We start from the raw sequence: 27,512 nt of genomic DNA on the forward strand, positions 1-27,512 counted from the left end.
GTATGGATGCTGGCATTTTAAGCTTTTTCTAAAAGCCCAAGTGACATCGTCAAGCATGGTAATAGTGTTAAGGTGGCTCTGTGGGATAAGTGTCAAAGGTAGCAGATTAGCAATGCCTTAAAGCCTAATACAAGCTCAAAGATGACATTTGGTGACGTTGCATACGGTACAATAGGTAAAGAAAGTCAACCTGTGACCTACAGATCTCTTTCCTCGTCTCTTCCATACAGACGGGTGCGAAAAAGGCTGGATTTAGGTCTGGGTTCTTGCTAGGCCTTTCTTTTGTTCATTAATAGTGGAATTTTGGAAGATATGGGGTCAAGCAGAGTCGGATTTTTGTTCACTCCCACCCCAATGGTGTCACCATGCAAGTTCTGTAACTGTACATACTACACAGAAATCCCTCGCCACTTCACTGTTACATGTTACATAATACACAATATGTATTATTAATAAATCAATGCTGTTTTGTGGTTGAATACGGCTGATTAGTATAAGTAAAAATGTATTTATTTTGCTCAAAGAAGGCATTTTCCAGCCTAAATGTGTCTAAATAAACATGAATGCAAACACAAGGCATTCAGAAGATGCATTCAAAGACGTGGTGATGGTAGTATTTCACACTGATCACTTGGTGTCAGGAATTTTACATTGAACAGGAAGTTAGAACACACAAAACCTGTTTACAACCATAGAAATATTTGTTTACATTAGTAGAGCCCTCTAGACATGGAATAACACCCCTATATTCACATTTACAGTCATATTACCCAATATAGTAAACATAATCAGCCATTTTAAGACATGTGTGTGTTGCTTTACACATGTTCCGGGGGGGCAGGAAGTGATGTCATAGTTTAGTTATAGCTCGGCGTGGGTTACGGCCGCAACGCTAGCCTGTGTTAGCGATCACTGTGCCTGTTGTGAGATCATTCTTAATCCTGCAATAACGTTATCGTTACTCTGCCAATCAAGTCTGGTGCTTGTGTGTCTCACGCAGCATTGCAGTAACGTGACTGACACCTAGTGACCGGTGTAGAATACTACATATCGTCACAATGTCTTTGAATGCATCTTCTGAATGCCTGTATTTTAGTTCATTTAGCCGTTTTTATGCTGGAAAATGCTTCATTTGGGCATAAAATACATTAATATTTAATGTTATTTCATATGCATCATTTATATATTTTGAAAAACTAAGAATGAAACCACAAATTCCAAGCGCAGAGTGGCGAGGGATCTTTACGTATTAAGTCATTTAATGTCTGTGGCATGGGAGGCTTTCATTTGAATGCAGACCTACCAACATGTACACATTTCTAGTACTCAACATGCACTCCATTTTGTGGCACTTTCAGTGTCAAGTCCAGTCTGAACAGTAAAATATTACCAGTTTCTCCAGTATTTCAAATCAGGGGGGTTGTGAAAACATTTCTGTCCCATGTGGGGGGGGCATGATAATTAAGAAGTGCTGCTGTACGCCGTTATCTTTGTCAGTGATAATATTACACCCATGAGGTACGTCTCAGACCAGAGCCATCTGTGTTTATTCTCGGACTAAATCCCGGCCATGAAAATGGCTTTAAGTGTAATCACAAGACTAAAAAGGTCAGAGACTAATTAGATTAGTCCTCCATAAGATGAATGATGGCGGCCCTTTTGACCCACGGGGCTCACATTAAGGAGAGATTAACAGATCAATGGCCAACAACATTGCAACTTCTCGTTTGTGTTCACATCCTCTCAAAGTCGGGAGGGGGGGGGGGGTTCACCTGGAGTCCCTCAGAGCAAGGACACAGACGCTATACATTTTTTTTTGTATGTATTTAACCTTTCGACTAAAATGGCATCCTGTTCATTCGGGCTGCAATTAATGGCACATTTTAGTCGATTAATCTGAAGCTTCTTGTTTTGATTAACTGAGGCGTCAGTTGGGCCCTAAATCTAGGGTGTCCAAACTTTTTCCATCCTGTATATTCTAATAATCTTCTGATAATATTATGACATTATTCCCATAATATTTTGACTTTATTCCAGTATTGTATTACAACTTTTAACGCAACCCGATTTTGTTTTGTTTGTCATAATATTGCGACTTTTTCTTCACATTCAAAGTTTTTTCTCGTGAAATTGTGACTTTTTTTTCCCCTTTTGAATCACTTTTTTTCTTTTCATGTAAAATCACTGCAAGCATTTCTATTTTTTTTTTGTTTCTTGTCGAATTATATTTTTAGAATGTGCCGCAAATGGCCCTCCGCCTGCACTTTGGAAACCCCTGCCTTGCATGGAACAAGTCATTTCTTAATATTTTGACTGAATTCAAAACAGACAACTTTTTCTGCAACCGAATTTTCCAAAACTTGAAAAAAAATTATTTAATATTTAAACTTTATTTGACTAAAATTGTGTTATTTTGTCATATTACGGCATTATACTTGTAAAATTCAAACCTTTTAACGTTTCTGTTAATATTTTCGCAATATTTCTGAAATTGCTGCTGATTTTTTCTTTTTTTTTAGTTTTTTTTAAGTTTTGAATTTTTTTGAATATTTTTATATTGGCAGTGGGCCAATAAAAAGCATCCGAGGGCCACAAATGGCCCCCAGGACACACTTTGGACACCCCTGCCCTAAATGCACCAATCAATAGGAACCAAACACAAGCAACATACTGCATCAGAAAAGAGTTAAAGATGTCTCTTGGAAAGGTTGAAATCGGAGGATGTCAAACCAAAAAAAAACGATTAATCAAATACAAAAATAGTCAAAGTGAATAATCGATTAATCGGTAGCTTTATGAATGTATGAATGAACTGTATGAATGATTACATTTACATCCGACTACCCTTTCATCGTTTTCTACAACAGGATTCTTATTTGAACCTTTCTGGTTTCAGCACCACAGACAGCGACCAGCAGGCCTCATTGACATGACACGAGCCCTGCCAAGTTTCCAGCTCATTTCCAATAAAAAGTAAGCGCTTAGTCTATACAATACAATATATTTTATTAAGCGGGACATATATAGGGATTCTTCTATTGTTTCCACATTGTACATTTGGTGAGCAACGTCACTGAACAGTAAAATCAATCAAAAGCTATAAGCAGATTCCGCAATGTCGAACACACACTAAATGTGAATATGTACTTCATAAATGATAGATTCATTCATCTTTTTTTTCGGTAAAAGGGCTCTCTAAGTCACGTCCTTTTTGGCGGCTTCTTCTTCTTTTCATAAATGACTCTTCTGGCGGCCCTGATTTGGCTTATTTTCAGCATCCAAACGTAAAACGATTGACGGCACAAAAACATCCATTCGAGCAAAAAAAAAAAAAAAAAAAAAAAATCACTTCTTTCTGTGGTTGTCCAATAATTCCATATACTTCACATGGACGGAAACCATATATTCTTTAAGGCTATACAAAACTTAAAATAGAGCATAACACACTGGTCGCTTCTTCCACTTTATGTCCTTTCCTTTGTTGCTTTTGTCCCGTTTGGTTTTCCAGGCCAGAAAAAAAAATTCCCAACACCACCACGACATCCTGCTTGCGTAAAGTTGATGAATTTGTGAATCTCCAAGGTTCATATTAGACTAGATAGACGAATGTGAGGAGGAGAAGGAGGAAGAGGGAGGTTGGGTGGGTGGGAGAGGTTTTGTGGATCGTCAGGATATTCGTCGTCTTCCTTGGCTGTTCTTGTTGAAAATAAATTGCATGTTGTTGGTGATCCAAGCAGAGTCCCATCCCGGGGTCAGATTATAGAGGAAAGACCAGAAAGCCTGAGAAGGTGGAGTATTTCCATCCGCCCATGAGGGTGCCTCGCTCCAACTTCAGGTAAACGCGGTCCTCCCGCTCCACCATCAGCAGTACTCCGTTACTCGCCGCCTCCCGCGTGACGTCCTGGTCCCCGGCAAAGGCTGATATCACCGGGTAGTCGTTCTGCATCAGGTTTACCTGCCGGATGTGAGAATTTTTTTTTTTAGTATTTTCCAAGTGAGATTCCACGGATGGATAAGAGATGCTCACCTGAATGGTTTGTCTGTTGTAGACCTTCACTACATGGAAGCTGAAACTATAAATCCCCCTCCTCGGAGCCTGGAAAACACTCGCTTTCAAGTCGAAATGGTTGCCGATGTTGACTAAAACCTGCAAATGAAGCATTTTATTCCCATTTTTTATACAGTCATGGAATATACTATGAAGGCTGTCTTTGGTGCCTGTGCCAAATGCTTCAGGCGGTGCGTCAGAGTCTGGTTTGGTTCCAAATTGGTTACGTGGTAGAAGCACCCAATAGCAAGCAGCAAAAAACAGAAAAAAAACACTCACAATTAAAAGAAAACCAGTTTCATCTTCTTAAGGTGGCTTTTTCTCGATGTTAATATAAAGTCACCTTAAATAATTCCCACTCTGCCTTAAAATGGTGGATTTTTAGCTCGTGCAGGATACCAAAACAGCTATTCCGCACTTCACTAACTGCTGAATGCTGACAGTTAATCGATGGAGCATCATTTTTAAACATGCCTAACTAAAATTGTTGATTTTCTGAGACTGGGTGTGGAAAAAATGGTGAAAAAAACCCCACTCGTTACGCACAACTTGAAATAAACGAACGTCTTGTCACGGGTGCTGCTTAGGTTCGAGTTAAATCCAACATTTAATCAGTGGAGCAGCACCGTGAGAGCTTATTTTAAGCGTAAAAGGGTTGATTGGCAGTTGCGCACGCATCCATACTAATAAAAACGCCATTTACGCACAGTATTAGCAGTTAGCCTCTTAAAGAGGCTGCGTGTGATTCGGATTAATTAAAAAAAAGCGTTAATCAGGGCTCGTTTCGATGTGAAATTACGCAGTGAGAGTTGCTTTTACGCACAGCACCTTAAGAATGAAATGGTTCCCCTGTGCATTTTTCCCGCCCACCTGGTCAAAGTAGATGGTCATGGAGGTGTTGCTCATCTCCGACGGCTCATGGTTGGTGCCACGCACGGCGGAAAAAGCCACCTTCGCCCCGGCGGAGCGCACCGAGATGCCGAGAGAGGAAGTGACCGCTCCGTCCGAGGAAGGGTTCGAGTCACACACGACCAGACACTTCCCCTCCAGCACGATTGGCTCCGTGTCGTTCTGGCCGAGGCACACGACCACGGCGCACCCCAGGAGGAGGAAGAGGAGGAGGAGCAGGAGGGCCAGTCCCGGGCAGCGCGCTGGCACCATGGTCGCTGATCCTGTGTTCGAACCCACAGCAGCCCCCTTGGAGGTTTGTTAGCACTCAATCACCTGGTCCAGACTTGCCTACCCTTCTCCCCTCCCTCTCTCCTTGTATCTCACTCTTAAACGACCCTGTGACTCCCCCGGCTTCCCTCCTTCCTGCGCGCCTTTACTTGGCTTTTTTTTGGGGGGGGGATTCACACAAAGGATGCTGCACTCCCTGAAAAGTCAAAACAAATGCTTTATATTAGAGAAAAGTCATTTTGGAATCATCAATTCAGGCGCGTAATCCGCGAGTAAAATTACGCAAAGTGCCACTTCCACGAAATGTAATAATTTTCACATCAACGCGAGTTAAATCCGTACTTTGAGCTCGGAAAATGGAGTTTGTGACCTACCTGCGCACTCCATGCTGCTGGTTCCTCTTCTGCCGCTCACCGACTGAGCTGAGCGCTCAGATGCTCATCCAAAAAAAAAAAAAAACAGCCAAGGTCTCTGGGCTCTCTTTCGATGGATAATCCACGCCCATTCTTTGTGTAACTCCTCGCAATTAGGAACACACTCACACTTCGACCGATGGAGTTTGTGTTTGTTTTTGGTAAACAAGAGAGACTTGACTCACTGTGTGAATGTGTGTGTGTGTGTGTGTGTGTCATTTATACACCGCTACTGCTGCTTCTGCTTTCTCATGTCTGCTTCTGATTCATCCAACAGCCAAGTGTGGTTGCACGGAATAACCTTGCAGATGTACGCCACATCCAGCACTCATGTACGCGTATATGTTAACAATTTGACACCCCGAGCACTTCCAAGGGGCCGAATAGAGATGCTTTAGCGCCACCCAGTGGAATCTTTTACCATTCCACATGTTGGGTCTCCTTTGCAGAGAAAATCATGCTCAATTTTGATCAAGTTAATATGTTTACTGTTATTGTCGTTTAATGTTGAAATGCTCTGTACCTTCTCTAGAGTCAGTTTATGGTAATGGTTTAATTTCATTTGAACATGCATCAGATTACAATTGAATGCATCACATAATCAGTTCACAGTTCCACATGTCCAAAAGGAGTAGGAAGAAGCAAAGCTTATTAAATCCTCCATCTGATACTTTTACAATTTGTTCACTTCCTGCTTTCCTGCTTAGGTGTTTACCTCACAATACCGTATGTTTAATGTTGTGTTTGTTAGCGCTGCTTTGCTCAATAATACACCTATTTGATTAAATCCTAAACGCATTTGCCTAAATGCAGCATTTCCAAGCAAAAAGAACTAGAAAAAAAATATAAGGCATTCAGAAGATGCATTCAAAGACGTGGTGGCATGTGGTATTTTACATCGCTCACTAGGTGTATGAAATGTTGGGTGAGACGTACAAACACCGGATTTGATCACCGTAACCGGCTTCTATTGCAGGTTTGAATAATCCCTAACACGAATGACTGTTGCGGCTGGAACCCACACCAAACTAAAACTCAACTGACGTCACTTTTTGTCCGTCCCCCCGCAGGGCCCACTAGAACCGGAATAATTTACAGCAACACACATTATTTATGTCATAAATGTCTTATTTTTTTCTAATTAAGTCTCCTAATTTGGGTAATAGGAGTGTAGATGTGACTATAGGGGTGTTACTTCAGGTCTGTAGGGCTCTAATAATGTTAAAAACCCATATTTAGAGGGTTTTAAACATCTCTAAGCACTATAAACGTTATAAATAAGGAACTTGACTTTGTTTGGATGTGGAACCAATCAACTGTGATATAAGAGGGATAATATTATATAATATAAAATTAGCACATACAGCATAATCACCCCTGCTTCTTCAAACACTGCATGTCCAAATGGTCGATGCCCTATGAAAAATGATGTGCCAAGTCCAACATATTTTGCTTCATGGCCGCCATGTTTTTCAACCGATCTTTCCTAAATTTTACACACAATTGCGCGCCAGTCCCTAATTAGGGTGTACTAAATATTATGTCAACACAGCGGAACATCTTAAATTTAGTGTGGGTGTTGTGTAGAGACTGCATTGAGGAGTGATTCCCATTTATGGAGTTGAAACGCTGTGGTGCCACCAACAATAATAGCACAGGATTTTCACCAATTTTCAGTTTCTTGCGTGTAATGTTGCACAACGATTAGCCAATTCAAGAAACAATACAAGCAGTTGATGTTTGCTAAATACAAGGATGAAGAGTCTTGAACCAGTCACAATGTGCTATATATATCACTATATTGACACTTACTATGGTACCCATTATGGCATTGGATGCTCATATCACCTTGTACTTTGGTACATGACAAAAATTAAAAAAAAACTATATTAGGAAAGCAGGAAGTGAACAAATGTAACAGTTACTGATTGTAAAAGTACCAGATGGAGGGGTAGGATTTAATAAACTTTGCTTCTTCTTACTCCTTTTGGACATGTGGAACTGCGAACTGATTATGGTGATGCATTCAATTGTAGTCTGATGCATGTTCCAATGAAATTAAACCATTGTTTCAGGAGTAGTTACAATGTAAAAAAAAACATCTTTGCAAGGGTAATAATATAGGAATAGCCAGAATAGCTGTACAAATGTAAAGAGACTGAGATGGGAACGTAAATAAGGCAAAGACACCGCGTCTTTTCTGTCTGTTTTCAGTCGTCATCGGGTTCCGTGTACGCCTCGACTCAAAGGGGCTCAGGTAAGCGCGGAGCAGCAGAGTGGCGAGAACTGTACTTGAATATTTATAGAACAGCACATAGCGGATGAGGGCCGATATGGAGTAACGTCTGAGCCATTTTCAGGCACGGAGCTAATCTTAATGTGTCATGACAATGGGAAGAGATGGCGCTTCAATCAATGGGTTCGGTTCCTCGGTGCTCGCAAATGGAGACGGGGGAAGGACAGAGCTACTCTTTGCACTCAGAGGTTTTTAGGGGGCGTCTTGATACAGGTAAACATTGTACACAATGTCCCTGTTTAAGCTCGGCATAAAAGAAAAGCAAATATTCCCAGGCTTAATCACGCTGATCCTTCCTCCTTTCTCAAGCCGATTTGACAAACATTGCACTGTCAGAGTCGGCTGCCAAACCATGCGGAAGAGTGACATCAGGTATCCGAGAGCCACAACTGACCCCGGGAAGGACACGTAGCGACGGGGGAAACATCAAATGTCAAGTACGGGGGGACATGCAAGCAAGCGGGATGTGGCCTACATGGCATTAACATACCAGGGGCGGCCATTGCCCTAAAAGAGGCCGCACGTCCTTCAGGAAAGCTGATTGGCCAGACCCAAGACGGCGTTATGCTTATTTTCCCTGACAGCCAGCAGTGCCTGCTGGCTTCCAGGAACGGGGAGGTCGATGATGTGACGGGTCTTAATGTGAGCCATCTGCTTTTTTGTGTGGGGGAATGACTCAGCTTCAACCTGATTGGCTTTTGCCGTGTTTCTCTGCAAATTATTTTTCATAGCTCAAATCCCCGTGAGTCCGCACAGAGGTCAAACGTGATCGATGACTCATTACTCCCTCCGGTTTACCCGGGACACATTGTCTGGTGCGTGTTAAATACATGCAATCAAAACATCATGCATAAACAGGCTGCATTAATTCTCGACGGCGCGTTGGCTTCAACGCCGGCACGCCCATCTCCATCCATCTGTCCTCCTCGTCCATCTGTCCGTCTGAGTGCGGATATATGAATGGCTCCATATTCACATTCTCAATTAGCCCCGGATTGCTAGCCTGCCCTGGGAGAAACCTTTGAGTGACACCGGGGGCGCTTGTGTCATGTGTCTTACATCGCTAAGACGTGTGAGCTTCTTAATGACATCAGTGGGACCGCTTCCTTCGAGGCCGGGTCTTCTAAATTCTAATTGTGTCTCGTTGGCCATGTCATGCAGGCATTCACACTCAGCAAAATATCAATATCGTGTGTAGTGTCATGTGTTACATGAATAAAGTCCAAATATTATCCAAATATTAGGAGAAAAGGGTTGGAATGTTTGGGAAATTACTTTTTGGAAATGTTATAATATAGAAATATTCCAAAAATAAAATTAAGTAGATTATTTTCGGGGAAAAAACGGTACAAAGACCTAAGTTCATATTAATAATACGTTTTTCCACTTATAACACAGTTTTTTCCTTGAAATGCGTATGTTTTGCAACTTTTACAGTTTGCTAGTCGTATTTTATTTTGAAAGCGGAAGTGAACACTCCTGTGGCAGGAAACGTATTAAGCTAGTGCTACATAAAAATTGACCACTGTGGTTGCTACGGCGACCGGACGCCGGTAATATCAACCCAAACGTTAGTCATGGAAGTTTATGGCATCTCTAAGTATGTCACAGACGCTAACCGACATTTTTAATGGCGGCCCCGGACATAAATGAGGTTTGAAAGTCGATATCGTGGTCCTTGCTAGCATAAAATGCTAGCGAACTGTGTCAAAGCGAACTGACGATGCTAGCAGTAAAAGGAAGTAACAAACTCTATCGATTATCACCGCAGAATTTTATGGAAAGGTAACATATTTGCTTATTTTCACCTTTATTTTCCTCTTTCAGTCTACTTTTTGCCACAGCTTCATATAACAAGTACATATGCATTTTTGTAGTATCATGTATTAGTGGTTGTTCAGTACACAACACCTCATTACTACACGTCTGAAAAGGAGCAGGAAGAAGTAAAGCTTATTAAATCCTACCCCTTCTCCACACCAGAGCAGTTACCAATTGAATAAGTATTTTTTTTCCGCACAGAATCTTACGTAAGACAAAACAACAACAAAAAAAAAGAGTTGGAACATCGGAATTTAACCAGTGGAATGTAACAAATAATTTTTTCCCAATTATCTTTTGTGTAGACTTCCATCAGAGATCCTGGATAAGATCCTGTCCTACCTGGATCCCGGCACACTTGTCTGCATTGGTCACGTCAGTAAGACCTTCTATCAACTTGCCAATGATGAGTGGGTATTATTCCACATTCACACACGGTGCATTAAAGACAGCGATATTGCAAATCTACTCTGAAAAGGATTTACGGATTCAAATGCAATCGTACACGCCTGCCAAGCGAAAAAGCCCCGGTCAGAAGAAGATAATTAGAATTCAAGACTGCGGCTTCCCTCAAATCATCATTTCATTGCTGGTTGCCGCCGCTTTAGAAATTCTGATGCACTGAAGCCAGCTGTTTTCTTGGCATCAACAATGAACATTTAGAAGCTCAAGGCGGAAACCGAAACAAAAAGACAGTAAATATGTCTCTCGTAAAGCACATACCGAGTGGGAATTAACAGTTGGTTGTTTGATTAGACCCAAAAGAAAAGAATAGATGCTGGTCATGGTCTGATTTGTTCCAATTCGGCAACAATTTATTTCCCGTATAAAACAAACAATGGCAACATAATTTGTTCCAGTTTATGATTATAGGTACTTTGACATGATGGATGCTTGCTTATAGATCGGGGTTCTCAAACCTACCTGGAGGCCACTCAAGATTGGAGTCCGGGCTGCATGAAATATTCCACAAAAAAACGCTTTCAAGTGATGCAATCATGTTATTATTTAACAACAACAATTATTGCTGCCACACATCTGGCAGTGCTTCCTGCTTCCCAGCATACCTTGCGGCAATAGTTTTGTAAAAAGTTGCAAACACAAACAGAACACAGACGCGCCACCGAAATAACATGCCGTACAAGCTGTACACTGACTACTCTGAAGATGTCAAATGGTTGCTGGTTCTATTATTTCTCCCACTACCTTTGAATCCAATGCAGAGCTCTGTGGAGGAATATATACAAGAGGCTGTTGAAGAAGAAGTGTATCAGCATGAGGGGGAAGATGCCGGAGCCCACCACGTTGGAGGCTCAGGCTCGGCCCGATGGCTGCTGCTGGAAGTTGCATTACTTCAAGACTCGAGACGCGTGGGCCAGGAGGAAGTGGAAGACACACCTCGGCGTCATCAGCCCCCACACGGGATTGCCTAGTCGCACAGTTCAGATGCTGCGGTAAGATCAGATACACAATTTGTGCAGATGACAATTGAGTGCATCCCAGTTCCACATGTCCAAAAGGAGTAGGAAGAAGCAAAGCTTATTAAATCCTACCCCTCCATCTGGTACTTTTACAATCAGTAACTGTTACATTTGTTCACTTCCTGCTTTCCTAATATAATTTAAGGTATTTTTTAAATATTTTTTATTTTTATTTTTATTTTTTTTTACAATCAGTAACTGTTACATTTGTTTACTTCCTGCTTTCCGAATATAGTTTAAGGTATTTTTTTAATATTTTTTTTTTTATTTTTATTTTTTTTTTACAATCAGTAACTGTTTCATTTGTTCACTTCCTGCTTTCCTAATTTTGTTTAAGGTATATATATATATATATATATATATATATATATATATATTTTTTACAATCAGTAACTGTTACATTTGTTCACTTCCTGCTTTCCTAATATAGTTTAAGGTATATATATATATATTTTTTTTATTTTTTACAATCAGTAACTGTTTCATTTGTTCACTTCCTGCTTTCCTAATTTTGTTTAAGGTATTTATATATATATATATATATATATATATATATATATATATATATATATTTTACAATCAGTAACTGTTACATTTGTTCACTTCCTGCTTTCCTAATATAGTTTAAGGTATATATATATATTTTTTTTATTTTTTACAATCAGTAACTGTTACATTTGTTCACTTCCTGATTTCCTAATATAGTTTAAGGTATTTTTATGTATATATATATATTTTTTTTTACAATCAGTAACTGTTACATTTGTTCACTTCCTGCTTTCCTAATATAGTTTAATGTATTTATATATATATATATATTTTTTTTTTTTTTACAATCAGTAACAGTTACATTTGTTCACTTCCTGCTTTCCTAATATAGTTTACGTTTTTTAATTTTTATTTATTTTTTAATTGTATTTTTGTCACATACCAAAGTACGAGGTGATATATAATATATTGCAGCTATGTAATAATTGCAGCTTTTTACTTGACAAGTGCCGCAAAGCATGCTGGGAAGCCGGAATCACTCCCAGTAAGGAGTGATGCCATCTATCCCCTTTGGGAAAATTATTATTTCCTTAATTTTTATAAATTATATTATATATATTATTTTAAATTAATTACTATATTAAATATAATATTTATTTTGTCATTTTTTCTCAGTCTATGATTGCTGCAATGTTGTGCGTTTTTTTTTTTTTTTTTTAACCTTATTCTGTATGTGCTGTTTGACCAAAGCACCATGGGAACTCTTATGTACTTACTGTGTACACAGTAGAACTTCCGGACTCTAACCTTGCTAACAAGTGAGGGCCACAGGCCAGTTAAAGCTGCCGGCAAGCAAACACAAAGCTGTTTTTTCTTCATATCTATCACATTTAATGACACAGTCTCATTAAAGGTGAAAAAGGAGGTCTCGCGACGTCTGCTCGGGGGGGGGGGATGCCGGCGTCCAAGATGGGAGGTGGGGCTCCCCCGTTGCTTGCCTGGTACTTTCTGCTGCTTTTTATAACCTTTGATTAGACACGACTCGGTTTTGAGGTTCCTGGCCATTCCCGGCTTTGGTGAAGAAGAGGAAGTAGAAATAATTGTTTCTTGCAGAGGTTGTGTGAATTGTGGAAATAATTGACTTACCCGCGCCCCACCCCGTTCGACCTCTCATCTCCAACACACTTTCTCCTCCTTCCCCACCAAGCAGACTCGACCTTGTGGGGGTTTGTCTGCTGGGGACACTCAGGCGCGTGCGATTTACCTTGCTAATAATCATTCCACCAGACATCACACACACAGACAATGGCGGACCAAATCCCCCAGGTTGTCTCCGTCCTCTTGAGCTGCTCCAGTTTTCTCTTTTGTTCCTCCTTTTTAATTCATACTGGATGGCGCCTCACGCGGAATCACAATAGCGACAGTCCTGAATCCCGGTTTGGACTGAATCACATCAAGAAATCCATCAGAGCAGCTGCAGATTTATGTCATTATTGCGTTTTAAATCCATTAGCAGCGTCACTCAAGTCCCCCGCCAGCTGATAAAGCAAACGGAATAGCCGTTAAAGTCTAGTTGGGGGGGGTTACGATTTAATAAAGCAAACAAAATAACTTACAATTCACATTAACCTGCTTTTATTGCAAAATTACTAAGAATTATTGGACTGAACTGTAAAATATAAATATAATAATTCATGAATTTCTCAGCCTAAATGTGCTAATTAGTTTTGTCACGTCAATCTTGCTGAGAAATAACGAGACGTACTGAAATCACCACCTTTGTTGTCTTTGTGTGGGAGATGGGACATTGAATATTAATATTTCAACTACAACTTTATTTTCAAAAATAATAATACACTTTGCACAAGATTATTTATTGACTCAAATTATTTTTTTTGCACCTCAGAAGCATTACCTGGGAACTGACGGTCATCGACAAGTCCAGGAACGAAGCCGCATACGATCTCAGCTGGTTCCAGTTCTTTGAGACCTCCGTGGTGCTGTGCTGGAACGGAAACCTCTGCCAAGACTACCGTCGCATTTCTACCCTTCAGCTCCACGGCGTCAGGAGAGTCGCCCTGGACTGCCCCGGACTAAAGGCGTAAGACGGTCATCATCCGCCCCCTACCATGTCCAGCTCTGCTCATGTGTTGTTTCTTTGTTGTGTCAGACCCGGCTGGAGGTCCCTCATGGAGGTGATCGACATGGAGGCTGTCACCAAAAGCATGCCAGACTACGGCCAGGACGGTGTGATTGAATTGAAGCTACTGAAGCCTCACGTTGTCATGGGGATTTGGAAGGTACTTATCACACATCCTGCAAACACGTGGTGGAAATTGTTGGTACCTTCACGCCAAAGACGGAAAAATCCACAATGAGCTCTTTCTGGTTTGACGGGTGCCTTCCTTTGGCTACTTCAGAGTACTCCGCTGTTTGGTTCTTATCATTCTTGTGTGTTTTGTAGCTTTGTAGTTTGTCAATATGCATTTTGGCAAGTATATTTTCTTGACATATTTGCTTTTTTGTCCGTTTGTGGGCTTTTTCCTTTCTTCCACTGAAGCGAACCAACAATTTTGTCCATGTCTGTTAAAAAAAAATGTTACAATATGACCTATGACCTCCCATCTGAAAAATGAAAGGATGCAAGGTTAGATATATTTGTGGTGTAGGTGAAAAAACCTATTATAAATATGAATGAGTTTTTTTTTAAATAGAAAAATTAAAAATTTCAACTTTTAAAAATAATCTTCTTAATCTTCATAATTTTCTTTTCATAATATTTTGACTTTATTCCCAAAATACTATGACTTTTTCCCCAACTTAATTTTCCACAAATGTATTCGTTGTTATGTGTTTTTCATAATATTATGACTTAAAAAAGTTTTATTTTTTTATTTTTGAATATTATATTACAAGTTTACAATGTTGACATTTCTTGTTTTTTTTCTTCTATTTTTGGTGGGTTTTTTTTATTCAACTATTTAAAGTTTTTACATTTTCTTCCTGTAATCCGGACTTTGTTTCGAGAATATTTCTGACTTTCTTTCCTTTCTTTTGTGTATATATATGTGTGTGTGTGTTCTGCAAAATAATAACAATAATAATAATTTTATTAATTTTTTATTATTATATAATATTACAAAAAATATTGTAAGATTACGGCTGATTTTTGCTTTTTTGAAAGGGTTTTAAAAGGGTTAAATTATATTTTTTCAATGTGCCACAGACCAATAAAAAAAAACATCCGCCGCCCACTAAAGGCACCCGACCCGCCCTTTGCACATCCCTGCTTTAAGTCGACCTTCTGAATAATTCCTGTTGAGAAAGTGACTGCATGTCTTTGTTGTCAGGACCAGCGTAGCGTCGCCTTTGTCATATTCACCCTCCACTTCCATCGTCTGCTGGAGAGAAGCTCCCAGGGGTCCTCTGTTGGGTAGGATGTACCTCCTATTCACGCGTTTAAGCGCCATAAAGTGTGTCAGCGGCAGATTGAAGTGACAGCACTCATTCCCGAGGTGACCTATCTCTGATGCGCTGCTTGCTGATGTGTCACAAGCACTTCCGCTACGCCGCCGCTTGTTATATTGTCAACATTCTGACAACAGTTTTTCCTCTTTAGACGCCAGCGTCAGCTACAGCTCGACTTTGGAGGGAATACATTTCAATCTGTAACTTAAAAGCGCGGGTCAGAATGGATTATGTATTGAGATGTAAGGAGAAAAGAAAAGTGAGGCCCCATGATGTACTGTACCTGGCAGCATGAGTGTTCCCATAGCCCCCTCTAGTGGTCACATGCAAGATCACGTCTTTTTCCTTATTTTTTTCCCCTCATTGCCTTTCAATAGCACCTACGTGGAGCCAGCGACCAGAGCCCCATTTGATGACATTGACCCTGATTATGGTCTCCATGGTTACCAGCTTCACATAGTCCTCCACAGCAGTCGATGCGAGCTCATGTCGGGAAGTTTCTCCCAGCTATTTTGCCGGCGAGGTACCACACGTATCTGAAAATATGAGCTCATTTTTTAATTTTTCAATTTTTTTTACAATCAGTAACTGTTACATTTGTTCACTTCCTGCTTTCCTAATATAGTTTAAGTTTTATTTATTGATTTATTTTTTAATTGTATTTTTGTCACGTACCAAAGTACGAGGTGATATATAATATATTGCAGCTATGTAATAATTGCAGCTTTTTACTTGACAAGTGCCGCAAAGCATGCTGGGAAGCCGGAAACACTCCCAGTGAGGAGTGATGCCATCTATCCCCTTTGGGAAAATGATTATTTCCTTAATTTTCCCTCATTTGGGAAAATATTTTGGATTTTATATTTCACCCACCACAAGTTGTATATTTATTTTTTCAATAAATATATTTATTATTATGTTAAATTATGATATATTATTTTAAATTAATTATTATATTAAATATAATATTTATTATATTATTATGATATTAATAAATAAATATGAGCTCATATCAAAATCTGATGCAAAACGTCTCCCTCCAGATCAGATCCGCCACGGTCTTGTCAAGCTCACCGCTGTTGATGAGACCTCCTTTTCTCAGCACACGTCTCTGTCGGGCGATGTCACGCTGCCCTGGAGGTGTGAGGCCCTGCAGGGTGAAGTCAAGGTACCACTTAATACCTCCTGGAAGACCTGCATGTCCGCAAGATGACCACAAAGACTTTACTCAATCACGCTGCTATTTAGACTCCTTTGTATTACCTTACAAAGTAAACACATTACCTTCTCACGGCTTTATTGGTAAATAGTTAAAAAAATTGGATTTCTAAATGAGCCCCGCATCCTTGACTTTTCAGTATTGGGTGCTCGGACCCCCCTGAGTTAGGACCTACTGAGGACCACTGGTGTAGACTCATACCTGAGGTTTTCTTGTTGATTCCAACTATTTCTACTTTCCTTCAGGGCCGCTGTTTCATGACGCTCACGCTTCTTGACGAGTTCAACCAACCCTTTTGGTGCGTCAGCTCTGCGGTCTCCATGAAGCACCAGGAGACGCCGTGCTCGCTTTTCTACGCCGCCGAGCAGTTCCTCATCCGCTACCAGGACTCCGACGGTCAAGTCGCGATGAACATTGTACGGGTAGAACAACAAAAGAAGTTACTCATTGTCAACCTGACCGTGTATCTGACCACTGGAAAAGTCAATCAGTACTTCGGGAAAGAATACTAACTTAGCAGAAACCATTTGATGAGGTTTTTACGGGAGTGTACTATAAAATCTAACTTTAGAGAGAATACCGCGGGAGTACAAATGCCGCCTGGGGGTACTCTAAAATCTGATTTAACAAGGAAATTAAAAAAAGGAAAACTCAGCAGGAATAAGTTAAAATAGTTGGAAGTTGTTTCCTCGCTCATTCCAAAAAAGCCCCCAAATTGTCCACAAGTATGAATGTGAGTGTGAATGGTCGTTTGTCTATATGTGCCCTGTGATTGGCTGGCCACCAGTCCAGGGTTTACCCCGCCTCTCCCCCAAAGTCAGCTAGGATAGGCTCCAGCATTTTATATCTATTCTGCTGTACAAGCTGCACACTGACTAGTCAAATAGGGTTCATTTGCATAATATTGTCTTTTATTTTATTTACTTTTTTAGAGAAACAACACCCGTCCCGCATCCGAATATTCATCTGTACCGCCATATAAAAATGATACAGCCAGTTCATCTCCTTTCCATAACACTACCGTCCATATTTTACCTTCCCCGTCACATCAATCCCGCACACCGCCGCTCTTCATCCTCATTTTCGTAGAAAAGCACGCGACCAAGGACGTTGCGGGATAGCGACGCATGTGCCGAGAAACCAAACACCAAATATGTGCAAGCCTTTGCTTCATAGTCATAAATAAACAGCTGTGCGTCCCCCCCCCCCAAAAAAAAAAAATCAATAGCCGTGTATTAACTATTCAAAAACCTTGAAAGCACCGCATGTGCTGCACTGCTGGCGGCTGCATTTCATGTATTCATCCTTCCATTCCATCCCTCCATACTCATGCTTGCACTCTTTATTTAGTAGCTCTTCATTATTTTATTTAGAGCGTGTATAATAGTGTCTCTATTTGCAGTCTTGCTGGATATCATTAAAAAAAAAACTTGTATTTCCACCCAATCAGTCATTTCTGCTATTAGTGCGACAAATAATCCTTGTCCTTCCTTGAGAAATTGTTATGAAAGCTGTCTCAGGAAGAAATAGGAAATCAAATAAAAGCCAAGCGTGAATAATAAAGACTAATAGTGATTGCTGCAAACGCTAAGGATGATTTGTCACCCCTGTAGAACCAACATTATCACTCATTGAGAAAACAAGCTTGATCGTCCCATCAATTCATGAATTGCAGACGCATTATTTATATTGCTGATGTTTTCAGACTTTTGTAGCGGTAGAGGCGAGAAACGGCCACCAGGGGGCAGTGAAGCACCTTGTTATGAGCAATCACTTTGAAGAGCTTCAAGCAGATTTGATTTAGTGTTTCACTCTGATCTCATCAATAGTTTATTTATTTAAAAAAAAAACATACATGCTCAATTTGAGCTTTTTTTGTGGATTTTATTTGTTTTATTTTCTGTGTTTGCCTGGTTGCAATACAATAACAGTCTTTGTTATTTGTAAAGCTTCCAATGGTCGTTACATCAACCTTGTGAAATGGAAGGCGTACTGCGTCTCATCAGATCATTTTAGCTAACATGTAGAGGACAGCATTCATCAACGTCACGTCGTTTTTGCCGGTGGTGCATTATTTTTTTTTTTCTTTAGATGGGCGCCGTATAGCCGCTCTACCCTGCGTGACCTTTGACACCTCAGCAGTGCCTGCTATGCTCGGTCAGGGGTCTTACAGGGAACATGCGTGAAAGACGTTATTTTCTATTACATGAAATGTCCTTGTTAGCTTTGACTTTGTAAAGCCAGCAAATCTTACGGGACCGTTTTCAGCTTTTGCCCGTCGTAGCTGGACCGGTGCGAGTCTTCCCTGAAAGCGATAAGGGACTAAATGTGCTGTTTGTTCAACCTAAAGCAATCCATTTGCAGAAGCCGCCTGTTTAGTTTGCTCACAGAGAAAGAAAGAAGTGCTTTCATAGAGCTCTGTAAAGTCAAGTGTTTGGAGAGAACGCTGCCGTGTTTAATGCCGCTATTGATTTTTTTACGCAGCTCTTTAAGTTTGCTACAACGGCTGCTGTCGTTTACATTTACACCGTAAACAACCACACCAACACTCGTATCCATTTGGGAGATAGAGACAAAGATAAACACATTCTGGCCCAACTTTGGAAACACTTTTTTCAAGATGGTGTGTGTGACAGGAAGAAAAGCTCTGACTCATTTTAAAGATCTAATAACACTTTAGAATAAGGGACACAAAATTAGAGTAGTAGTTAATGAGTAGTTATCGAACCTACCCAACCCTACCCACTACTAAGTAGTTCCTCATTAGTTCTTTATTAGTTCCTCAGTAACTACTCTAAATGTATGTGCATTAGTTCCTCAGTAACTACTGTACTCGTTAGTCTTCATTAGTGCTTCAGTAACTACTCTAAATCTATGTGCTTTAGTTCCTCAGTAACTACTGTACTCATTAGTTACTACTGTACTCATAATTCCTCAGTAACTACTCTAAATGCATGTGCCATAGTCATTATTGTCTCATTCGTTCCTCAGCAACTACTCTAAATGTGTGCCTAGTTTCCTTAGTAACTACTCGGTAGTTCATCAGTAACTACTCTAAATGCACATGCCTTAGTTTCTCAGTAACTACTCAAAGTGTTTGCCTTAGTCATTGTTTTATCATTTGTTTCGTAGTAACTACTCTAAATAGATGTGCCACAGTCAGCATTTTCTAATCAGTTCTTATCAGTGCCTAATTTCCTTAGTAACTACTCAGTAGTTCATCAGCAACTACTCTAAATGTGTACCTCATTTCCCAAGTAACTAGTCGGTACTTCATCAGTAACAACTCTAAATCTATGTGCCTTAGTTCCTCAGTAACATTGTATTCGTAAGTTCTTCATCAGTTTCTTAGTAACTACTCTAAATGTACACACATTAGTCATTATTTGCTCATTAATTCTTCAGTAACTACTCTAAATGTATGTGCATTAGTTCCTCAGTAACTACTGTACTCGTTAGTCTTCATTAGTGCTTCAGTAACTACTCTAAATCTATGTGCTTTAGTTCCTCAGTAACTACTGTACTCATTAGTTACTACTGTACTCATAATTCCTCAGTAACTACTCTAAATGCATGTGCCATAGTCATTATTGTCTCATTCGTTCCTCAGCAACTACTCTAAATGTGTGCCTAGTTTCCTTAGTAACCACTCGGTAGTTCATCAGTAACTACTCTAAATGCACATGCCTTAGTTCCTCAGTAACTACTCAAAGTGTTTGCCTTAGTCATTGTTTTATCATTTGTTTCTTAGTAACTACTCTAAATAGATGTGCCACAGTCAGCATTTTTTAATCAGTTCTTATCAGTGCCTAATTTCCTTAGCAACTACTCAGTAGTTCATCAGCAACTACTCTAAATGTGTACCTCATTTCCCAAGTAACTAGTTGGTACTTCATCAGTAACAACTCTAAATTTATGTGGCTTAGTTCCTCAGTAACATTGTATTTGTCAGTTCCTTAGTAACTACTCTAAATGCACACACATTAGTCATTATTTGCTCATTAATTCTTCAGTAACTGCTCTAAATCGATGTACCATAGTCATTATTTCAACATTAGTTCTTTGTAACTATAAATTTGCTCCAAAGTAACTACTCTAAATGCATGTGCCTTAGTTCCTCAGTAACTACTTAGTAGTTCCTCAGTAACCACTCTAAATGTATGTGCCTTAGTTCCTCAGTAACTACTGCATTCATCAGTGCTTCATTAGCTCTTCAGTAACTACTCTAAATTGCTAGTCATGTGTTTTTTGACTGTGGGTGTTGCGTGCCTGCATGCGCATACATAGTGAAAATATTTCCATATCAAGGATGATAAACATAAGCCAGGCTTCCTGTCTTTAACTTAAATGTTAAATGCATCATTTTCCTGAGCGCTTTAATAGACAAGTTGTTATTTGGAGGGAAAGCAAATAAATCTCCAAGCGAGCGTTCCGAAGCACAAACACGTACGTCCTACCAAAAAAGATGTCAGCCATATGCAAATGATGTCATCTCACTCGTTGTCTAAAACATGAATTGGGAGCTCCGTCCTTGACCAACGTGATCCGTCGTTGTAAATCCCGTGTTGGCGTGTGACATCACTCCTTGCTCCCTCTCACGACTCCCACCTGCAGACCACGTTGTTCCGTACGAAGCACCGTGACCAAGTTTGTTGTTTTATTTTTCCGCCAGCGCTCATCATCTCCTTGTGTCCGTCCTTTACGTCTTGTCGCCCTTGTTTGCGGCGTGCACTCAGCACAAATGTCAGCACGGACCTTTTGTGTACACACTGGCAGTCTGAAACCAATTTCAGATGTGTCAGTGGAAGTGATGCCCGCTCGCCTCTTGTGACAGTCGGAGTGGAGCGGCATCATTCCCAAATCACCTTTTCCTCACCGAGCGGAGCCCCTCGTAGCATTAGCGTCATATTCTTATTATGATATTATAGTTATGATGGCGCTAACATTGCAAATACCCCCAAATGATTCTCACTCCAGATACAGTCGGCATGTTTCAATATCACTGGGATGACCGTATCCCACCTGCAGTGGAATATTCTCCCAACATGAAAGAATAAAGTTAGAAGAGCAAAAAGCTTGAGCTCCTTTTTAATGTATGCAGGCCCTCTGTTCTGTAGCGTTAAAAGCCAACCCTCAGTGCCCATCACCAACGCGTCGAGTGGAAGATTTCTCTAACAGAATGTTCCCGCAGAGCGCGGATGGGATGGCGGGGGAGCTGCGGTCTTAACGACAGAAAGCGTTCCACCCCACAGGAGCTCGTTCAGCGTATTCCTGCATAATTACCTCAAAGTGATTAAAGAAATCAATGGCGTGCAGTCGCTCCCGGGGGCACTTAGCAAAGCCTCGGATAGTCACAGTGTACCAACCTGTCCGGGCCCCCTTCAGGAAGATTTAGTCGACACTTCATAGCTAGCTTAACGTGCGGCACTTGGAAAAATACTAAAAATTAGCACGAGGTGCTTCATAGACAAATTTAATCTACAGTTATTTACAGTCGATGAATTAATCGCTGACATTAGAGCACAGTTACTTCATTAGTTAATTGTTTGCTCGTCGACAGTAAAAGTTTAGACGCACTTTTCAGTCCTGTCTTCAGAGAAATTGCATCCAGACTTTTATTCGAATTAATAATTACAGTCGATGAATTAATCGCTGACATTAGAGCAAGGTTACTTCATTAGTTACTAGTTTGCTCGTCGACAGTAAAAGTTTCGACGCACTTTTCAGTCCTGTCTCAGGAGAAATTGCATCCAGACTTTTGACTGGTACAGTATGAAGCGCTCACTATTTAATACAGGAGTTCAGAACATGCAGTTTGTTTTACAGTCATCGATTAATTCAGTGTTTTAGATAGAAAAGTCTATCTAAAACACTGAATTAATCAATGACTTTCTCTGTTGTGGAAAACACACAATTAATCGTTAAAACAAACTGCACGTTCTGAACTCCTGTATTAATAGTGAGCACTTCATACTGTACCAGTCCAGGAGTTCAGAACATGCAGTTTGTTTTCCCGTCATCGATTAATGGAGTGTTTTAGATAGACTTTCTACAATAAAGAAAGTCTATCTAAAACACTGAATTAATCGATGACTGTAAAACAAACTGCACGTTCTGAACTCCTGTATTAATAGTGAGCGCTTCATACTGTACCAGTACAGGAGTTCAGAACATGCAGTTTGTTTTACAGTCAGCTATTCAGTGTTTTAGATAGACTTTCTTTATTGTAGAAAGTCTAAAACACTCAATTAATCTGAATTAACTGAATTAATAGATGACTGTAAAACAAACTGCACGTTCTGAACTCCTGTATTAAATAGTGAGCGCTTCATACCGTACCAGTCAAAAGTCTGGAAGCAATTTCTCCTGAGACAGAACTGAAAAGCGCGTCAAAACTTTTACTGTTGACGAGCAAACGAGTAACTAATGAAGTAACTGTGCTCTCAGAGATTAATTAATCGACTGTAATTATTAATTCAGTGTTTTTCCCCCCCACTAGTTGCTTAAAAAGGCGGTACAGTACTTGTTTAATTTCTACCACGTTACACTGTTATGTACACTCTGTGTGTATGCAAGCGGCCCCGTCTCCCCCCATCAAGACTGGCTGACTGGATGGAACACATGTGCATACTGTTTGAAGGCGGGACATGAGGGAAACATGCCGATTTATTGAGACCTAGATTCATTTGTTAGTTTATTATCATTTATGATTATGAACTAATGTTTATTATTCCCCACTTTTGACATGTTGTGATGTCATGACATAGCGATTGTCGACCCCCCCTCGCCGTTTATTACGTCGTGTGAGTTTTAGAGGCCTGTTTTAAAGCATTTCCTTGGTTGGCATCCTGGCAGCATTTATTCTCCTACCGTCAGCACCTTGGTTCCCAGTCGCGCGCAGGAAGAAAAAAAAAAAAAAAAAGAAAGGATGACACAGACTTGACAAAGCCTCTTCTATCCCCAACGCGCACTTTGTCATTTTACACGACATCTTACAAATGCGGCGTTATCTCCCGCCCTTACGACGCCTCTTCGTTGCCACTCGTTAATTGAATGCTTTAAAGTTTCTCACTTTGAATTGTGGAGCTGATTGGGACTCGCCATTTTCCTCCATCGCTGAATTATTAATACGCTTTATTCAAGGTATTTTTTTTAGCTGTTGTTGACTGGAGGCGCTTCCTCCATCTTCTATCGCAACTCGGTCATTCGCCGTACGGTAATGCAAGAACCTTGTTGTGTTTGAATGCAACATAATACAAAATGTACCTGTGCACACCCCCCTCATTCAAAGATGTGATATGTAGTATTCTACACCGGTCGCTAGGCGTCAGTAATTGTTACTGTAATATACAGTGAGACACACAAGCACCAGACTTGGTCAAAACTTTTTTTTTTTTCCAGTTTTGAATGATCCCTAACAAGGACTACTGTTGTGGCCGTAATCCCCAGCGACCTAAACCTCAACTCTGAACCCATGATGTCACTTCCTGTGCACCCCCCACTCAGCTCACTTATCACCGGGACCCATTTAAAGCAGGCACAAGTCTTATTTGTGTCTTATTATGTCCATTATGTCAGGTAATGTGAGTCTAAAGGTGACTATAGGGGTGTTATTTTATGTCTAAAGGGCTCTAATTAATAGACAGGCTTTTTATGCTGATTTGATTTACATTTTGTAAAGGAAGCTTTGTGATGTTGCCTTCAGTGCTAATCAGTGATTGGTTGATCCTGGAGGTAACATCAAAAAAAAAAAAAAAAAAAACATGGCGCACCAGCCGAGGTTTTTACATGAAATGATTAACGGCAGCTCCAACATGTCTCATGGGATTTGTTTGGAAGTCTCACATCTGATCTCATAAGTCTTAACAAGGGATGGAAGCCAGCGAGGATCATGGGATCTCATCAGAGATTTACACTGGATCGCCACAAAACCGCAGGCGCCTCTTTAAAAAAAACACACACACACACAGAGGAGGACGAGACATGACATGAATATGAAAATGAAAATGAAGCGCACGAGTGAAGGTGGTAGAGTAAAGGAGAGACAGTTGCGGCGTTGGCTTGTTCCTGGCAGGATGACAAGCAGCTGTTCAAGTGTTCCTCCACAGCTTTAGCAAGCGTCCTACACTTGAACCTTTAGTTAATCTCCCTGAGGAAGTCAAGAAAAAAAAAAAAAAAAACGCTACGTTGGTAAATAAATGTCTTTTTAAAAAGTAGTGTACCGCCATTCCATCAAGACACAGAGGACACGCAGGTCATTCTCGCCGTTCCATCTCTTTTACTTCTTTCTTGTTCTTTATGTGACCTTCAGGTTTGACCTGCATCTGACTTCTCATCAGGAGTGTGCCTCACAATATCTTGCTGGTGATTAGAAATGAAATATCGTACCGAGGAGTCATTTTTACTGCGTGTTTTGTACTGTTCCTCAAACACAAGGAGGAACCAAAGCACCCAAAAAGGTGTTTGATGGGGCTGTCAAGTCCAATTGTTCCACATCAGACTCATCCAAGCGTGCGTCAGGTCACGTCACAACACACAAAACTCATGCGTCCGAAGGCTCGGGTAGAACGAGCGGTTGAATGAAGGTGTGCGTCCATTAAAATATTTATCATTATGCTTTATTGCAACCATTTTTTAATAACAGTATCCCACCAAAGTGAGTACGGGTCCGACTTCTTAAAAAATGGAATATTTTCATGATTAGAGCATAGAAATCCTGTTCACAACCTTCTAGATACATTATTAGAGCCCTCTAGAGATTAAATAGCACCCCTATAGTGACCTTTGCACTCCAATTATCCAATATGGTAGACATTCATTCATTCATTTATCCTTATCGAGGGTCGCAGGGGGGTGCTGGAGCCTATCCCAGCTGTCTTTGAGCGAGGACTGGTGGCCAGCCAATCACAGGGCACATAGACAAACAACCATTCACACTCACATTCATACCTATGGACAATTAGGAGTCGCTAATTAACCTAGCATGTTTTTGGAAACATGCTAGAAAACCCACGCATGCAAACTCCACACAGATGGCCGAGGGCGGGATTGAACTCGGGTCTCCAAGCTGTGAGGCCTGCGCACTCACCACTCGGACCAACGTGCAGCCTTATGACATAATTAAGACTCGTGTGTGTTGTTGTTTTGTGTAGCTTTTGCACCATTTTGAGCCATCAGACAACAAAGTTATGTTGGAAAACTGTTCATTTCCCCCCAATGAACCGCAGCTCCCCAGTACTGGCACCAGTCGTGCGGCCCCAGATCCCAATGCTACAACAACCGTGCGTGTAGGCAAGATGGCGTAATCTTATTTCTCACTGGCGTTGCCATCTGTTTAGACAGTAAAGTGTGATGGATAGCACCGATAGGGCCGTACAAGCTGTACACTGACTTCTCTAAAGTGTAGCCCGGTTCCTTGACAAGATTTACTGCAATAAAAAATGGTTCCTGAAACAACAATGCGACTCTGTATGTCTGCAGACATCTTTTATCGTGACTGGTAAACATGTAAAAATTACTGTCAGCCCCCAACTCCCACCCCCCCCCACCCCCCACCCCCAAGGCCTTACAGTGTGCAGATGTGCGGAAGAGTCCCGCTCTATCTCAGGAGGCGTAGAAGATTTGACAGATGTTTAATGCAGTGTCGTCCTGCACGTCAGGAATTCTGATAACAACACAAACATTCTGACAAATCTGCCACTAAGCCACAATCTTGCAGACCTGGGGGGTTGGAGGGGGGGGTGCTTTTTAAAACATTAGCACCCTTTGTAGGATTTCCATCATCACTGATTAGCAATTATATTAGAAGACTTTAAACCTTGCCTTGCCCAAATATTATACCTAATGATGATTCCTGTCAATGATATTCATCAGGATGTCAGGATTTGATTCGGATGTGGATGGGAAGTCTGCGTGAGGGCGCTGTGGGCAGCCGTGCAGCGTTTCCTTGGAAACCAATGTGAGGCAGAGGTTGGACGTGAAGGTAAGTAGATAACATTTCAAGAAAAGCGCTTGCGTACTCGGGGACAAATCGCTGGGCGCCGCCTGCGTTGGTTGGTTTGCATCTCCAGATTGCCGAATATAAGACGCCACGTCGTTAATAAGTGAACTATGATTCCTTATTAGGTTAGCTTAACCATGCTACGGTAATTGGCGTCTGTAAATTGTCCACAGGTGTATGAATGTGAGTGTGATCCAGCCATGTGTACCTGAAGTCAGCTGGGATAGGCTTCAGCATACCCCTGTGACCCTAATGGCGATAAGCGGCATAGAAAATAAAAGAATTCTGTATTTATGAATGGAATATTTTGGTAGTTTGAGCACAGAAAGCCTGTTTGCAACCTTCGAAATACACTTGTTAACATTATTAGAGCCCTCTAGACATGAAATAACACCCCTACAATCACCTTTACGCTTGTATTGCCCAATTTAGTAGCCAAAAGAGAAAATAAGACAACATATAGATTTAATTTAGACAAAAAAGTTGCGTAAAGATGCATATTTTGGAGTAACATGTCACAATGTAACTTTTAAGAAATGCAAGCGATTTGACAAGCATCTCCTCCGCATGCAGGATGAATACATTAAAGTGACCCTAATGGCGATAAGCGGCATAGAAAATAAAAAAATTCTGTATTTATGAATGGAATATTTTGGTAGTTTGAGCACAGAAAGCCTGTTTGCAACCTTCTAAATACACTTGTTAACATTATTAGAGCCCTCTAGACATGAAATAACACCCCTACAATCACCTTTACGCTTGTATTGCCCAATTTAGTAGCCAAAAGAGAAAATAAGACAACATATAGATTTAATTTAGACAAAAAAGTTGCGTAAAGATGCATATTTTGGAGTAACGTGTCACAATGTGACTTTTAAGGGATGCAAGCCATCTGACAAGCATCTCCTCCGCATGCAGGGTGAAGACATTAAAGTGAGTTAATCCTCTCTCAAATCCCGCCGCTGTCACTCACACAGGCCGTGTCACACCGTGAAATGACACCGCTCGGCACCGTTGAAGCGGCGAGTCATGATGAGTCTGATAGGATGAGGAAAACTTGGCGATGGAAGTTGAAAGACTAAATTGTGCTGTGTGCTT

At 40.7% G+C, this 27,512-nt stretch overlaps 2 protein-coding genes and 1 long non-coding RNA gene across 5 annotated transcripts in view; 2 read left to right on the forward strand and 1 right to left on the reverse strand.

Annotated features, from left to right (window-relative positions):
- The window catches only part of LOC144894412 (uncharacterized), a 79,648-nt gene extending 73,970 nt beyond the window's left edge, over nucleotides 1–5,678 (forward strand). Inside the window, exons 6-7 of one of the 2 annotated variants that reach the window (XR_013627371.1) lie at nucleotides 2,897–2,973; nucleotides 4,932–5,678. This is a non-coding gene — a long non-coding RNA (uncharacterized LOC144894412). Of the gene's footprint in view, nucleotides 1–2,896; nucleotides 3,373–4,931 lie in introns of those variants that run through there. The other variant, XR_013627370.1, reaches the window with a different exon arrangement.
- Nucleotides 1,206–5,920, reverse strand: cbln2b (cerebellin 2b precursor). The gene is made up of 4 exons (XM_058060688.2): nucleotides 5,602–5,920; nucleotides 4,919–5,423; nucleotides 4,028–4,147; nucleotides 1,206–3,955 (listed from the first exon to the last, which is right to left on the reverse strand). The coding sequence occupies exons 2-4, from the start codon at nucleotides 5,207–5,209 to the stop codon at nucleotides 3,758–3,760; spliced, it is 609 nt and encodes a 202-aa protein (XP_057916671.2). The 5' UTR covers nucleotides 5,210–5,423; nucleotides 5,602–5,920; the 3' UTR covers nucleotides 1,206–3,757.
- A 3,535-nt stretch (nucleotides 5,921–9,455) lies between these two features.
- On the forward strand, nucleotides 9,456–27,509 carry fbxo15 (F-box protein 15). Of its 2 annotated transcripts, XR_009120641.2 has the most exons (11): nucleotides 9,456–9,721; nucleotides 10,063–10,167; nucleotides 10,981–11,211; nucleotides 13,634–13,828; nucleotides 13,898–14,027; nucleotides 15,078–15,160; nucleotides 15,573–15,718; nucleotides 16,239–16,363; nucleotides 16,660–16,830; nucleotides 26,288–26,396; nucleotides 27,333–27,509. XR_009120641.2 is itself a non-coding variant. In XM_058060684.2 (9 exons), the coding sequence occupies exons 1-9, from the start codon at nucleotides 9,660–9,662 to the stop codon at nucleotides 16,924–16,926; spliced, it is 1,344 nt and encodes a 447-aa protein (XP_057916667.2). In that variant the 5' UTR covers nucleotides 9,456–9,659; the 3' UTR covers nucleotides 16,927–17,731. The 2 variants fall into 2 exon arrangements, 1 of the variants encoding a protein (XP_057916667.2); XM_058060684.2 differs by lacking the exons at nucleotides 26,288–26,396; nucleotides 27,333–27,509 and having other exon boundaries at nucleotides 16,660–17,731.
- The last annotated feature ends 3 nt before the right edge of the window (nucleotides 27,510–27,512 follow it).

Source organism: Doryrhamphus excisus, linkage group LG5 (genome assembly GCF_037039965.1).
Source record: "Doryrhamphus excisus strain RoL-2023G ecotype Guam linkage group LG5, RoL_Dexc_Guam_v1.1, whole genome shotgun sequence".
Taxonomy (NCBI): domain Eukaryota; kingdom Metazoa; phylum Chordata; class Actinopteri; order Syngnathiformes; family Syngnathidae; genus Doryrhamphus; species Doryrhamphus excisus.